Here is a 13,685-nt window from a genome sequence, read left to right as displayed (position 1 = left end):
CCTCGTTTCCAATGAGTGGTATTGCATGGGTCAGTGTAGTTTGCTATGCTATTTTGTCTGTTTCTATGTTAAATTGGCTCAACAAGCTGGAGAAGTGTTGATCAAACACTCAAAGGACCCGTACTGCACCATTCCTGGGCCCCCTTCAGTTGAAGGTCCAGAGGACGATGGTACAGTTAGGGTGACACAACAAAGTCCATTGACTGGGAGAAAGAAAAATGTCACTGCTTGCAACAATCAAGAGAAGTATTAATGTGTCACATTTGTCATCACACTGGTATGATACCTAGTTAGGCATTTGGGCTTCAGCCGCCTGCCAGAGGAAGATAAAAGATATCACCACATCCAGACAATACCTCAAGCTGGATTTGTCTGGAATTACTCTACTATTTTTAAACTGGTTTTAATTTTATCCTCACTTCTCACTTACAAGCTGTTTAAGATACCACGGGTTTAGCTTAGCTCCTCTGTGGCGCTGCTAACTAAACTAAATCTGGATTTATATTTTTTGGGATCTACAAGGATGTGGAATGCTTGTTTAAATTCCTCTGACTTAAGACATTTCTATTGATGGTGTGTTGTTTGTGTGGCTGTGTGTGTCATTTACGGGGAGACGAACTCCTCGATGTTGTTGATGATCTGTTTTCCCACCATGATGATCAGCAGCTCCTGAGCCAGGTCAATAAGACACCCGCCGACTCCACACTGGAACACAAAACCCGGAGACAAGAACATCATCTTCTTCATTTACGCTGACTGCCTCTGGAAAAAATCCAACTGTTGGAGCTTTTTGTCCATATGAGTTATGATGCCACATCATTTGAAATGTCCAGGAGGCAAACCCAGACATCACTTAGGCTACATTCACACTGCAGACCTGAAAGTGTCTCACATGCACAGTAGAGGGCGCAATAACATCAGACATAGAGAAAGTTTTGCCAACCGCCATAAAAAAGTAGTGGTCAGAATCTGCGCATCCTGACCTCGGATGCTAACTGCGGAGCTTATCTTACGTATTTTGAAGCTGTTGTCCAACGGAGCCACATTAACAACTTAATCCTCATTATTGTCCACCATGGTTGTTGTTTTTCTTCCAGCTTGCGAGTATCAGGACACAGAGTAATGATATTTATGGAGTATCATGGACCTGGCCTTTAGGATTCAGGTCACATTTGAAAAGACTGCATACGCATCAGCTCTCATATTGGGTCACTTCGTGCTGCAGTGTGAATGCAGCTTTACTCCAGCAACATTCAGTCGGAGGATATCCACTGAGCGGTACGACTCAGGTCCGTTTGGTTCACTAGTTTGTCTGTTTCCATTGGCCCATGCTGCAATATTCCTGAGCCAGTTTCTGTTGTAGGCCCTAAGGACAATGGTACGGTCCAGTTTTGAGGATCTACTGGTGTCACACAACACCTTCTATTGATTGGGGGACAGAAAGACATCAAACATCACATCCATCATCGCACTAGTATGATGCATCGTTATGGATTTGGGTTTAACCCCGCATGCCCAATAAGAGCCCAACTGACCCTTGAAATGCTTTTCTGAACGGGCTGGACCATAAAACAGCATTGACCCATGCTGTAACGGTCAGGGCATTCATTGGCCCTTCAGAAAGTTCTGGATCAGTCCGAGAGTCTTAACCCAGTGGGATGTGCCTGGAAAGCCTCCAAATGAAGCCCTCCACAGGAAGTCTCCTAATCAGATGGACACCAGTGAATGAAGTTCTGATCCATCTATCCTCAAGAACCTCAGGATGCTTAAAGACTTTCTCTTGAGGTAGATTCATCCCCTAACATGACATTTGCAGGCAGCCTCTTGAAAAATTATTTTCTCATTAAAGAAATATCTGTCTTTCTTTCAAACATTAACAATGACAAACTCACATCTTCATTGCGAATTCCAAACAGAGTTTTGTACATTCCAGGGTAACCAACGAACCTGAAGAGACACCAACAAACAAGATCGTTAGGACAAACACAGGCCAAGTCTGGAGAAAATCAAACAACTTTAGGATTAGAAGCAGAACCACTTGATAAAAATGTTACACTGAAGAAGCTTAGAGGCCTGTCACGATTTGCTGGAGCAGCTCTCACCTGCCTTTGAAGAAGGCGATGTAGACTGGAGTTGAGTAGAAGTTCACAAACTGGAATATGAAAACTTTGAGGATGAACATGTCTTCATATTTGGTTTGAGTGCGATGCATCTCTGAATGGCAACAAACACACAGGAACAGTCGTGCATGAAGACGGTGAAGACTGAGAGGTTTCCTCACATGAACACCTGATAACGGCTCACTTTGAAAAATTAATTTCATCATTAAATCCTGTTTAAGAAGAAAGGAATGACTACGATACTCACAGCTTTTTTACTTTGGCTCAGTAGGATTGATTTTAATTGAGCATTGATAACTTTAAATTATTATTATTGGTTTTGCTCTTTTTCTGTTGTTGCTGCATTCTTTAAACTGTCAGTAAATAAACAGTGCAATAAAACCCATTTGTCACACTCTACATCCGAGAACAGAGACTCACCCCAGCGTGTGAGGATGTCGGCCAGCGTGGTGTAAATCTTGGACAGCATGAGGATAACAAGCAGGTTCAACACTGACCCTGAGAGGCTGGCTATCGTCACAGCCTGAGAGCAGAAATCAGGTAAAGCTCATTCAGAGTTACTGACAGGATCAGAACATAAGGTGTCCCTCAGGGCAGCGTACTCGGGAACCTGCACTTTCTGTGCAGATTGTGAAAACATCTGAAGGAACGCCGCAGTTATTGGACTCACAGATATGCCGAAGAAACTGTTAGTTCTAACTGTCTTGTAGATGACGACACTGATGATGGTTCGATACAAAATAATGGCAATGAGGAACATCAGGACCACTGCAACCTGCACACAGGAAAGTCAAGGTCAGCCTCTTATTCTCACCTTTATTTGGTGCTATGGTGCAGTATCTTACTGTAAAACTCTTACATCCTATTATTATTATTATTTATTTAGTTATTTATTTTGCATGCTCACTCCTCAGATTGTAGGTTTTTCACATTTCCCATTCAAGATGGCCGTTGTTTTTGAGCTTTTTAAAACAATTATTTTCATAAAGTTGTTATCCATTTTCATGACTTGGATTAAATTTATGTCACATCACCTGTTTTCGACAATAGCCATTCAATTTATGTAACTTTAATGGAGCAACATTTATTAAAATCAGATGACTGAACTGAAACAGGACTGAGTCTCAGCTCAGTCGTAACTAGAAGGAGATGAAGATGAGAGACAAACTGAGAAACAATCGTCTTTATAGTTAGCAAATTTTTTTTGCTGTACTAATGAAGACAAAACCATTATTATTAGGATTACGCTGAAGATCAGGAGAGTTACCATGATAATGATGACCATGCATCCAGTCACAGTTCTGCGGAAGCGTTTATTCTCAGGAAAGTAAGGTTCCTCGGCCCCAGTGATCGGGTTCCTCGTGGTCATCGGCGCCATGGCCGAGAACTCTGGACGTGGACACTCCTGTTCGGGGAAGGAAAGGACTTACAGAAGCTTCTGGAAAGTGGAACCATTTTAGAGCGAGGCATCACGGCATCTAACCTCAATGTCCTCCAAGTCGGTGCAGTCCCAGCGGTGGGAAAGAGTTGAACAAGTTCTCTTCCAGTACTCCAGGAAGGTGACGGCCCACAAAGACATGAAGAAGCTGAGAAACACTGTCCCCCAGTTGTCAAACAGGAGACCCGCCTGCAGACACGAAGGACATGCTGAGGGGAGCAGTGGCACCCAAAACACTGGAAATGCTGGGAAATCACAGTGTTGGAGTCAGCATAAAACATAAACACAAAGCTGCATTAGAAACATTAAATCAGGCGTGTCAAAAGTTGCGACCCTGAGAGTGATTGTGTGGCTGAAAGAGACAAACTTGGCCTGCCTCCAGCTCAATGCAGTTCAGTTTAATTCATTTATTTAGCTCCTCTTCACAACACGCATCATCTCGATGCGCTCGACAAAAAAAGGTTAATTTAATCCAATAAACAATTTCAGTTGATCCTAATTATCAAACATTTCATTAAGTTTATTATTCAATTTAGTATAAAAAGTTTTTTATCTAAGGAAACCCAGGAGAACGTTGAAAACCCAACACTGAGAGCCAATCAGCTGAGCAGCAGCAGACAACTGGTTAAAAGTTAATAAAAATGCCGATAAGAAATGAAAACTCTTAGTTCTGACAATAACTGACCCCTTCGCTGTTTAGGCCAGACTGAGGCTGGTTCAAGGAAAGCAAGATGGCTCACAGGTACCTTATAGGTGAAGCAGATGCTGGAATAGTTCCAGGTGGAGCAGATGTCGCAGAGAGGACACATGATGAAAGAGTCTTTGCTCTCGCACAGCTCCTTCCTGCAGGTACAAATAACATCTTCTGTAGAAACTATCAAGGTTTTTGTTTGTGTGGTGAATTATTTTCACCACAGCAATTGGGATTCTTGCAAAAACATAAAGCCTAAACAATAAAAGTGAAATTTGTTCTTACGCTGGGACATCGGAGGACACAAGCACAAAACCCAACAGGAAGACCAGAGTCCCAATCAGAGAAGCAGGCAGCAGCCAGGCAGTGTAGAAACCTGCAGACACCCACTGACTCAACACTGAGTAGGATTACAGTCATGTACTCTGGGTTAAATCTGCCTTCTGAGGAGAGAATTGATTGAAATCATTTAAAGTGGTGCTGTTTTGTTTTTCACTTAAAGTTAATAGATTACTGAGAGCCACGCTGCACACGTCCCTGAGGAACTCCTCATCCTACAGAAAGTCTAAGACTAGTTAATGTAGACCGCCTTAAAGGATTACAGGAAAATCTGGATCACAGCAAGGAAAATGGGGAAAGACAATCTGGACCGGATCATTTTAAACAAGACATGAATTACCGATCCATGCAAAGTAGAGAGCTATCTTTTCCCCAAAATATTCCCTTATGTGGTCCAGAGGTTGGTAGCATCTCCAGCAGGACCACTTGGACCAGTACTCATGCAGGATCTGCCTCAGTCCTAAAGACTTTAGGGGCACTGGGTCGTCCGGCATCCTGTAGTCCCCCTGCAAACAGAGTTGACATTGTAAAGGTTCCTCTAAGCCATTTTAAACGTGCAGGAATGTCAGGTTCAGACCTCGTGCAGTGGGTACGCTGCCGTGAAGACTTCCTCACTGATCAGCCGGTCGATGCCCACCTCGCCCCGGTTCACAGAACCGTACGGAGTTCTGGCCAGGATCTCATACAGCTGCAGAGACACAGAGAAACGTTTTATGTTGAGTTTCTTCCTCAACTCAAACTGTTACAAACTGAAAGAGAAAGATGAGGAACACCAAGACATGCCCCTGAGTTCTCAGTATTTTATGTTTTATGAGAAAAACAGCTTCTTTCGATTTATTAAACAAAACACGACTAATTGAAATTGAGAATATTTTTAAAATTATTTAATTTCCTGCCAAAAATACCAAACATATTTGAGGATATTTCCTGTTTTCAACATGTTTTTCTTTTGTTTACGCCATTGCTGCTGATTTAGATGCAGCGTTTCCGTCTCATCCATCTTGTTTTCATATTGAAAACATCCATCCATCCATTTTCTAACACCCGGTCCCCAGTGGGCTCAGCAGGGTGCAGGCCAGAGGCGGGTCGCCCTGGACAGGTCACCAGTCTGTCGCAGTATTGAAAACACGACATACTGATTTCTTTTGAAATAACATATATTATTAGGATATTATATCATTAATTTAAAACAACATTAATTGTCAATAACAATTCAAAATGTTTAGGAGTTTAAGGACATTTGAGAGGGGAAATGCTTCTTGTATCCTTAAGATCTTAAAAATTAAGAAATAACATAAAAATATTTAAGGAATTTTTCTAAATGATAGCAATATTCCAACTTTAAGAATATACAGTTAAATGTTAAATGAAAAAAAAAATCTAATAAAAAAAATCATAATCTAACATCTGTGTTTTTAGCTTGTTTTGTCAAATACAGCCCCCTACAGGTCAGACGAAGTACTGCACCCTTTAATAATCACTTCATTCTCTAAAAATAGTTTATTGAAAACAAAGTAACTTTATAAAAAGCCAGACAGAAAAAACCCTCAGCTTTTATGTACAGCAGCAACATTATGCCCATTTTCAGCTCTCTGCTCTGGATTCATGCTCCTGTTTGGGGTTGATGGTTCAATTTCTGAAACTGGTTTCCTGCAGCGTTTCCAGCTCTGTTTGTGTTAGACTCTGAGTGTTTGCAGAAGGAGGCGTTGCTCTCTGCAGGATCCGTCTGTTGACAGATACATCCTGGATCTGAGGCTGGATGAGCAGCAGCCTGGGTCCTGGTGATGGGACTGGAACCAGTTCACAGAGTCCAGTTCACTGGAGCTCTGCTGGAAGTCTGAGTGGGATCTGAACTGACAGCTATTGCTGCAGCTGGAACTGTTTTTATCTGTAAAAATAAATTACTTTTTAAAAATGTCTACAGGTATATTGTTATTGTAGGATTTCATATTTTTATTGGGACTTTGGCTGAAAATTCACCAACTGCCCAAAATTGTCTCCTGCTTGATTGGATTTTTATAGAATCAAAAGTATTTGTGACCAAGCGGCTCTACAGCGCCCCCTAAAGTGAGATAGGACAAACTGTTCATTGCATAAATCTGAAACTTGGTACATAGGTAGAGGCCCCCCCAACTCCAGAAAATAAAGTCTCTTATGGATTTGCCCTAAAATATACAGGAAGGCGGCTATTTTGGGTCACAAGGCAATTTTGGCCATTTTTCTTGCTTACTCAACTTGAACTTTAACAATCCTCGTAGGGATTTTGAGCTATCAGCGTCATTTTTGGTCAGTGTGCAGTTAAGGGATGGGGGATAAAAGGTTATCAAAATCTCAACTTTTTGAGTATGTTTAGGGGGAGAAGCCAAGCACTGAACTTTGCATACTCGCCAAAACAAACACTGTAACTCACAAAGCAAAGGTGAGCTGTACCAAACTTGATCGATTCTGTTTTACCCCCAACAGGAATGCAGTCCAGTTTTTGGTGGGTGTGGCTTAATTCCTCCACAGCGCCCCCTGGAAATCTGTTTTTTTTAAATCAGCCCCGTACCATGCTTTGACATAGAATGATGTAATTTGGCACTATGTGTCACGTCAGAACCAACTACAAAGTCTCTTGGAGCCATGGTCCAAAATAAACAGAAAGTTGGCCATTTTGGATCAAAACCACCGTCCAGAACAGGAATATTTAGTTAATTACTTTTACAAATTCAGAGCGTACATAGCAAGTCCAGAGGATACTTACTTACTTACTTATGCTTATCTAGCAATCCTGAACAGGAGTATATAGTTTATATACTTTGGATCAACATTACTAGATTCTTTTTCTTTTTTTGCTCTTTTCTTTGGTTTGTTATTTTGTTTGTATGTCCTTCTAATTCATGCAAAGCACTTTGAATTACCTTGTTGCTGAAAATGTGCTATATCAATCAAATCACCTTACTTTACCTTTTGTCTCTTTTAGACATGTTGCTCCTCCTACAGTTTTTCACATGCAGATTTTAGCCTTTTCTGAATGTGGTTAACTGTGCTGTTAACCACAGCACTGACTCAGTACTGACTGAATTTAACTTATTCTGTGGATGGTTTGATCTGAAATACCGTCTGAATGAGACAGTAAGGTAACCTGCTAGTAACTTCAGGCTCAGTTGAATATCATCTGCATATGATGATACAAAACGCAACATTTTGCTCACTTTCTTAGAGAAGGTGTTAAAGGTAATTTGGTGGAATGCTGTATTTTTCAAATCTGACTAAAAGAAGAGGATTTTTTTTCCCACGAAAAACAAAAAGGGCCTGAACTCACCACTTTGTGTCTCTGGGTGGTCTTAAAGAACGTCTCTTTGTTGTCACTTCCCAGGAACCTGCAGACAGAGGACAGGTGATGCTGCAGCAGAAACTAGTCTGGTCCCAGACTGAGGACGGAGACATTGCGGACCTCTCCAGCTTGTTGGTCCTGAACTGACAGGTGTAGTAGTCAGGTGGTTGGTTGGGGACGTTCTGGGACAGTGGACTGGAGAGGGATAGCTTGGACAGGAATCTTTCGGACCAGTTAGTGATTGGAATGGTGACCACCTGCAGGAGGACGGAGGACATGCTGAGAGGATGTCCTGTAGAGGCAGGACAGCTGCCTGGGAGGGTTTTACCTGGAGGGGCGCTCTGAGACTGATCTCCTCAGCGTAGTAACAGAGGACATTCCAGGGGGCGCTGAGGAGGACAAAGTGGATCTTCCTCCTGACCTGGGAGACCACCCTCTGTGGACAACAGGACAGAACCATCTGAGCGATGCTGATCCCACCAAACCCACAGAAACTCTACAGGACACAAAGGCACAAGTGAATGTTTGGCACAGCAAGAAACAGAACGCCGCCACGGTGGTGGAGGCCTCATGATGTGGGCTTGGACCTGTTTACCTCTCTTTACAAACATTTATGGCCTTTCTGTTTCTTGAACTGTTTACATTCAGGCATCACATTTCTCATCACAGCCAATCAGAGGCAGCCGTTTCACTCACATGTCGCTCTGTTTGGGTTTGACTTCACTCTCAGGTGTGTTTGTTTTGCTCACCTGCTCCTGCAGCAGGCCTACTTGTCTCAGTCTGCTCAGAAACTGTTCCCTCCACTTTTTCTGGGTGGCGCTATTACCTGTGTCGTTCTCATTAGCACCCCGAAGCTCCTCCCACACCAGGACAAAATCTGACCAATCGGAAAACAGCACTCAAACGTTTACTCATGCAGATGGAAAAAGATATTCCTAATTCCTTCTTTATGAACAAGTTAATGTTTTACTAGCAACATAAAGCTGTAGAATTTCAACAGTGAGCTGATTTACAATATTTTAATCATTAATACTGAAATTAATCTCTCAGTTTTTTTCCAATAAATGATACCTGACATGAATTCTGGTAAAGTGCTTCAGTAAAATCCGTCTCACCAATTCGAGTCTTTCCGTCGCTGAACACGTTCCTGTCCTGAGTCACTGCTTTCTGGAAAACAAGAAGAATATTCTGTAAATTACATTTTCTAATACATGCCATAATGATCACAGACAATACACTGACATCAAGTAAGTGTGAGACAGCAGTGCAGTGCAGCTGAGAGTTAGCAGTCACTTAAACCCACTATTTATGACAATTTTTGTGAAAAATTTACAATGAATTCAAAATCATGCAATAGCGCAAAAAAAAAAAAAAAAACAAATCGGGTGATTTAGCATTAATTTCTCATAATCACAGGATGGCGAAAAACTGGAGGGACTGCTGAATGTAACAACCAGCTGATAGTCCGGTTCTACTGGAACCAGAACCATCATCTGCTCCACCTCCAGCTGCTGTGGTTCTGAGTCAAACCAACCTGTTCCCCTCCTGGCCTGTGGGGGTGCTGCACCAAGAACCACTGAAGGAAACGACACAAAAACCTCTGAAGACCCTGAGAGCAACTTCCTTCTTCACCAGATGGAAACAAGATGGAGGCGTCAGATTTTAGTTAAAGACCACAAGTTATTTCTCCCGCTAGCACTAAGCTAGCATGTTTGTTTTGGTTGTATTTACCCAGAATGCCCTGCACTGTAGGCCACTTCCTACTTTTGAAGAGGTTTTCGGTCCACTAGGCATTCGAACTGAACCAGAGTTCAAACCCACATTGAGGTTTGTAGGCAGACCAGAGTTTGTTTTGTTGGTCTGTTTCAGAGTTTGATAACACGTTCACACCTCCCCAACCGAAGAAGACTTTCTAGGCAAATGAACTAGAGTTGGATTTAAGCAGGCAACAGTCAACTTCAAATCTTGTTAAAGTGATCTGCCCCCTTCAAGGCTTTATCTGTCCCTCCTTAATAGTTAGCTCATAGCATTATAAGCATGATGCATGCTGCTGATTTCACCATTAATCCCCTTTTCACGTGTAGAAATCTCATTTGATTCCTTTTCATCATGGTGTATTTTGGTCTGTTCTCATGAACTCTGATTTTTGTGTCTTTATCGTTGGTAATGATACTGATGACAGACATGTCAGTGATGAAGAAAACAAAGATCTCATTTCCTCACACAGACGTCCTGTTTCCTGCTGCAGCCATGCTGGATCCCAGCTCCTCAGCAGGAAGGAGAAAGTCTCTGAGTAACCAGTTTTCCTCCAGTTCCAAGCTTAATGCTAAGCTATGCTAATCCTGCTTTACTGAGGTCACACGATGCTTATAATGATGAACTTTAACCATATGAATCTTTACAAACAGAAACAAAGGCTGAAATGGAGGTACGGAGCTCAACTTTGTTTGATTTTTGCATTTTAGATACTTGCATCTCAGACTTTCTTGATATTCCAAGCTTTGACTAAATCATAAAACTAAAACCAATAGAGTTTTTAGTCAGTAACAGGTTCGTCATTGTGGGTCTAACTGGCAGTCAACACCTGAGAGATGGTGCGATTCAGGGTGACTGAATCGCCATCCCTGCTCCAACACACCTGAACCGAAAAGCTGAATCACCTCCTCGGTGAGTGAGCAAGTTTTCCAGAGGCCTGGTCGTTAACCATTCGTCTGATTCAAGTGTGTTGGATCATGAATGCATCTAGAAGTTGCGAAACATCTCTGCTGTGGTGTTATGGTCAAAATTAAGACTACTGTGCAGCCAGCGGTGACTACTTCGTTGTTGCAGGAGGATATGCCCATTCCGAAGCTACTGCTCTGATTGGTGGGCTGGCACCGGTAACTGAGCGGCCGGCGCTGCCCGATGAGAAGAGCAGAAAACTTTGGAGAGGCTGAGAGGACGTCAACTGTCAGGCTAACAACTAGCATCTCCAGGTTGGTCACCCTCGACTTGTGCTTTTTTATTTAAAGGAAACTTTATCAAGAACAATGGTTGACGTAGAACACTTGTAAGCGACACACGTTGGATCCATTGACACGAGTTTTTTAAGAGAGTTTTTTTTAGAGAGTATGCTGTGACATCAAGAAGAAACATTGTTTTATACTGAAGTTGGTTTCCGATTGTAGTTACCAATTCGGGCGATTCCACCTAAGTTTTCACTTCCTGGAGCATCTTTAATTTGTCCAGTTTAAAAACTTCAATACTTAGACTCTTCCAACCTGAACTAGGTTATATTTTTAGTGTAATAATTACATTTCCCAAAAAGTGTCTTTTGTTTTATTATTTAAACTATTAAAATAGTCATAGCTACTCTTGGGTGGAGGCGCCTGGTGGCTGTGGTTCTAACCCCGGTGAACACAGGACCACTGGTGTCTAATTTCTCTAATTTCGACTTTTGGCCATTTTTCAAGAGAATGTAAAGGACAACACAAAACTGTTCCTTTCACTTAGTGGTTGGGTCGAGCCGTTTATTGTCTAACAACTGCGTTTGCTCTTTTTGAATGATAAGGACAACAGAAACTAGCTAATGTGTGATCAAAAGTTTACATACCCTGGTGTTTTTGGCCACAGATCGTGCATTCCTGTTGACACAAACGAGTGTGAACAGCTGAGCGAGTTACTGGGCTCCCGACAGACGCTTGTATCTTTCATCCAGGCCTGCACTGACGTTTCTGGTTTCTGAGTCATGAGGAAAACAAGACAACTACAAAAGCAGCTCACAGACCAGGAATTTAATCTTCTGGACAAGCTGGTGGGAAGAGCTGTAAGGTCTGCAGTAGGGAGGGATATTCACCAAACCGACGGCCATTTTGAACAACAGCAGACTCCCTCTTCAATACATAGTTCTCATGTGACGTCAACTTTGTAGTTGACAGCCATCTTGGTAGGCACTAACAGTTCTGACAGTTGCTATGGAGTTGCTATGACAACAATAAACAAGCCACAAGGTTTGAACCAGCTCTAGCATCGTCCCTGTCTAACTTATAAACAACATACAACAGTTATTGGAGAACCATTTTGAGTACTAAACCCTCCTCTGTGACTTGTAGGAACTATGTATAAAGTTTTTATTATATTCTACTTGCTGAAAAATTTTCAAAAAATCCCAAATTCCACCAGGGTATGTAAACTTATGAGCACATTTGTAAATAGGTTTACTGGTTCACTTCCTGCCAAAGGCTGAACACAAGTTAAACATTTCCTGTGTTTAAATTTCCCCACAGCACTGAAATGTAAAAACATTACACTGGGTTATGAATTAGCTTCCAGCAATAGCTTTAATTTCTAATCAGGAAGAACATTTAGCATCTCGGTAGGATAATCGATAATCACTGATCAGAACTCAGGGGCAAAACTAAGGCAACCAGAAGTTCTGCTTCTCACGGAGACAAATGATTCTTCAGTTTTAGTGAGAATGAATCGTCGTCCTTCTGAACGAAGCTGATGTGTTAGTCTGACAAAAACCTTAAGTTCAGCTGAAATAATGTCCAACTTAAAAAGCAGGGACTCGAGCAGGACACCAGGAGGAACTACAGCTTCCGGATGCTGTTTGAATTTCCTCGTCTGTGGTGAATGGAAAGCGGATACCTTGGTGGTACTGCCGTAGTTGATCTCAGAGGTCGTTTCCATGGCGATGAGGGTGCTGCTGTCCTCTATCTTGTCCCCTCTGCTCTTCATCCTCGCTCACCTTTCTCCTCCTCCTCCTGTGGAAACCCACAAACACGCACATTAACTCTCACCTCCCGTCCTGTCGCCTCTTTCTCTCCACCAGGTCTGCCGTCGTTCCGAGTCGCGCTGTTCGGGCGTCTTACCCGTTTAAATGAACACTTGCACCGTTTTCCCCAGTAAATTCAGCGCAGCTCAAATGCTGGAGTCGTTGATTCTTCAGCAGAAACACGCAGAGGTTTTTATTCAAAAACGGCTCAGGTCGTGGTTTTAAATTCAGAAACCGTCTAAATGTTCTGTTGCTGTTTAGATTTAATTTTAAATGGAAGCCACTAATTAACGCATGTAGTATCATTTTGATCCTGTGTGAATCAGAGAAAATCCAACAAATTAAAATGATTGTCCTTAATTCCAGCTTAATAATAAAAAAGAACGACTTGAATAAACAATCAAAAATTAATAAAATCTCAACTTGTATCACTGCTTGATCATTGAAAAGTATATAGCGATTAATCACTATAAAAGAATAAATATTTACAAGAAAAACAATTTCCTGAATCAATTTCATGTTTTGCTGTCTTAATAAATGATAAATAATTTTCCTGTTTACACTAAAAGTGAGTCAAAGTGATATGAAGGATCAGTTTCCTCAGGTTGCTCACCCACCAAGCAACCGGTCTGGTTTCCTCTGAGTGGAAACGGTCTGGGTCAGCAACCCAGACCGTGAAGCTCCGCCCCTTTACACTAACCCGCCCCCCATTCACACTAACCCCGCCCACATCCAAATCTGACAGTTTTCAGATGTACAGTGAGTAACTTTTATATACTAACAAAAACGAGAAAAAATGTGTTAAAAAAACAACAATATGGCATAAGCATCATATTTAAAACTATTTTATAAATCATGGCAGGTTTTTTTAATATAAGACATATTCAAGTGATGTGAAATATTTAGTTCAGGATCTAAAATGAACCAGGTGGCAACATGCTGCCACCTGCTGGCGCCTCAGAAGAACTGCAGCTTACCGCTGAATATTAATCATGTTTCTGCAGCTCAAAGCCTTCAGGTCAGAG

The 13,685-nt window shown here is 41.9% G+C and overlaps 1 protein-coding gene across 4 annotated transcripts in view; it reads right to left on the bottom strand.

Moving 5' to 3' along the window:
* The window catches only part of LOC102220284 (anoctamin-7-like), an 18,757-nt gene extending 5,456 nt beyond the window's left edge, over window positions 1–13,301 (bottom strand). For 2 of the 4 annotated variants that reach the window (XM_023351942.1, XM_023351943.1), the window contains exons 1-18: window positions 12,758–13,200; window positions 12,534–12,649; window positions 9,020–9,071; window positions 8,654–8,781; window positions 8,233–8,340; window positions 8,025–8,161; window positions 7,893–7,950; window positions 5,166–5,276; window positions 4,929–5,094; window positions 4,535–4,625; window positions 4,305–4,401; window positions 3,604–3,747; window positions 3,388–3,525; window positions 2,791–2,895; window positions 2,541–2,643; window positions 2,103–2,214; window positions 1,893–1,947; window positions 608–705 (exon numbers count right to left, since the gene is read on the bottom strand). In XM_023351942.1, the coding sequence (XP_023207710.1) occupies window positions 608–705; window positions 1,893–1,947; window positions 2,103–2,214; window positions 2,541–2,643; window positions 2,791–2,895; window positions 3,388–3,525; window positions 3,604–3,747; window positions 4,305–4,401; window positions 4,535–4,625; window positions 4,929–5,094; window positions 5,166–5,276; window positions 7,893–7,950; window positions 8,025–8,161; window positions 8,233–8,340; window positions 8,654–8,781; window positions 9,020–9,071; window positions 12,534–12,623 (1,793 nt within the window). In that variant the 5' untranslated portion in view covers window positions 12,624–12,649; window positions 12,758–13,200. Of the gene's footprint in view, window positions 1–607; window positions 706–1,892; window positions 1,948–2,102; window positions 2,215–2,540; window positions 2,644–2,790; window positions 2,896–3,387; window positions 3,526–3,603; window positions 3,748–4,304; window positions 4,402–4,534; window positions 4,626–4,928; window positions 5,095–5,165; window positions 5,277–7,892; window positions 7,951–8,024; window positions 8,162–8,232; window positions 8,341–8,653; window positions 8,782–9,019; window positions 9,077–12,533; window positions 12,650–12,757; window positions 13,201–13,277 lie in introns of those variants that run through there. The other 2 variants (XM_014472190.2, XM_023351944.1) reach the window with 2 other exon arrangements.
* Window positions 13,302–13,685: the final 384 nt, after the last annotated feature.

Source organism: Xiphophorus maculatus, chromosome 18 (assembly GCF_002775205.1).
Source record: "Xiphophorus maculatus strain JP 163 A chromosome 18, X_maculatus-5.0-male, whole genome shotgun sequence".
Lineage (NCBI taxonomy): Eukaryota > Metazoa > Chordata > Actinopteri > Cyprinodontiformes > Poeciliidae > Xiphophorus > Xiphophorus maculatus.
The sequence above is the reverse complement of the archived record's forward strand: the minus strand, read 5'-3'. Positions and strand labels throughout refer to the sequence as shown.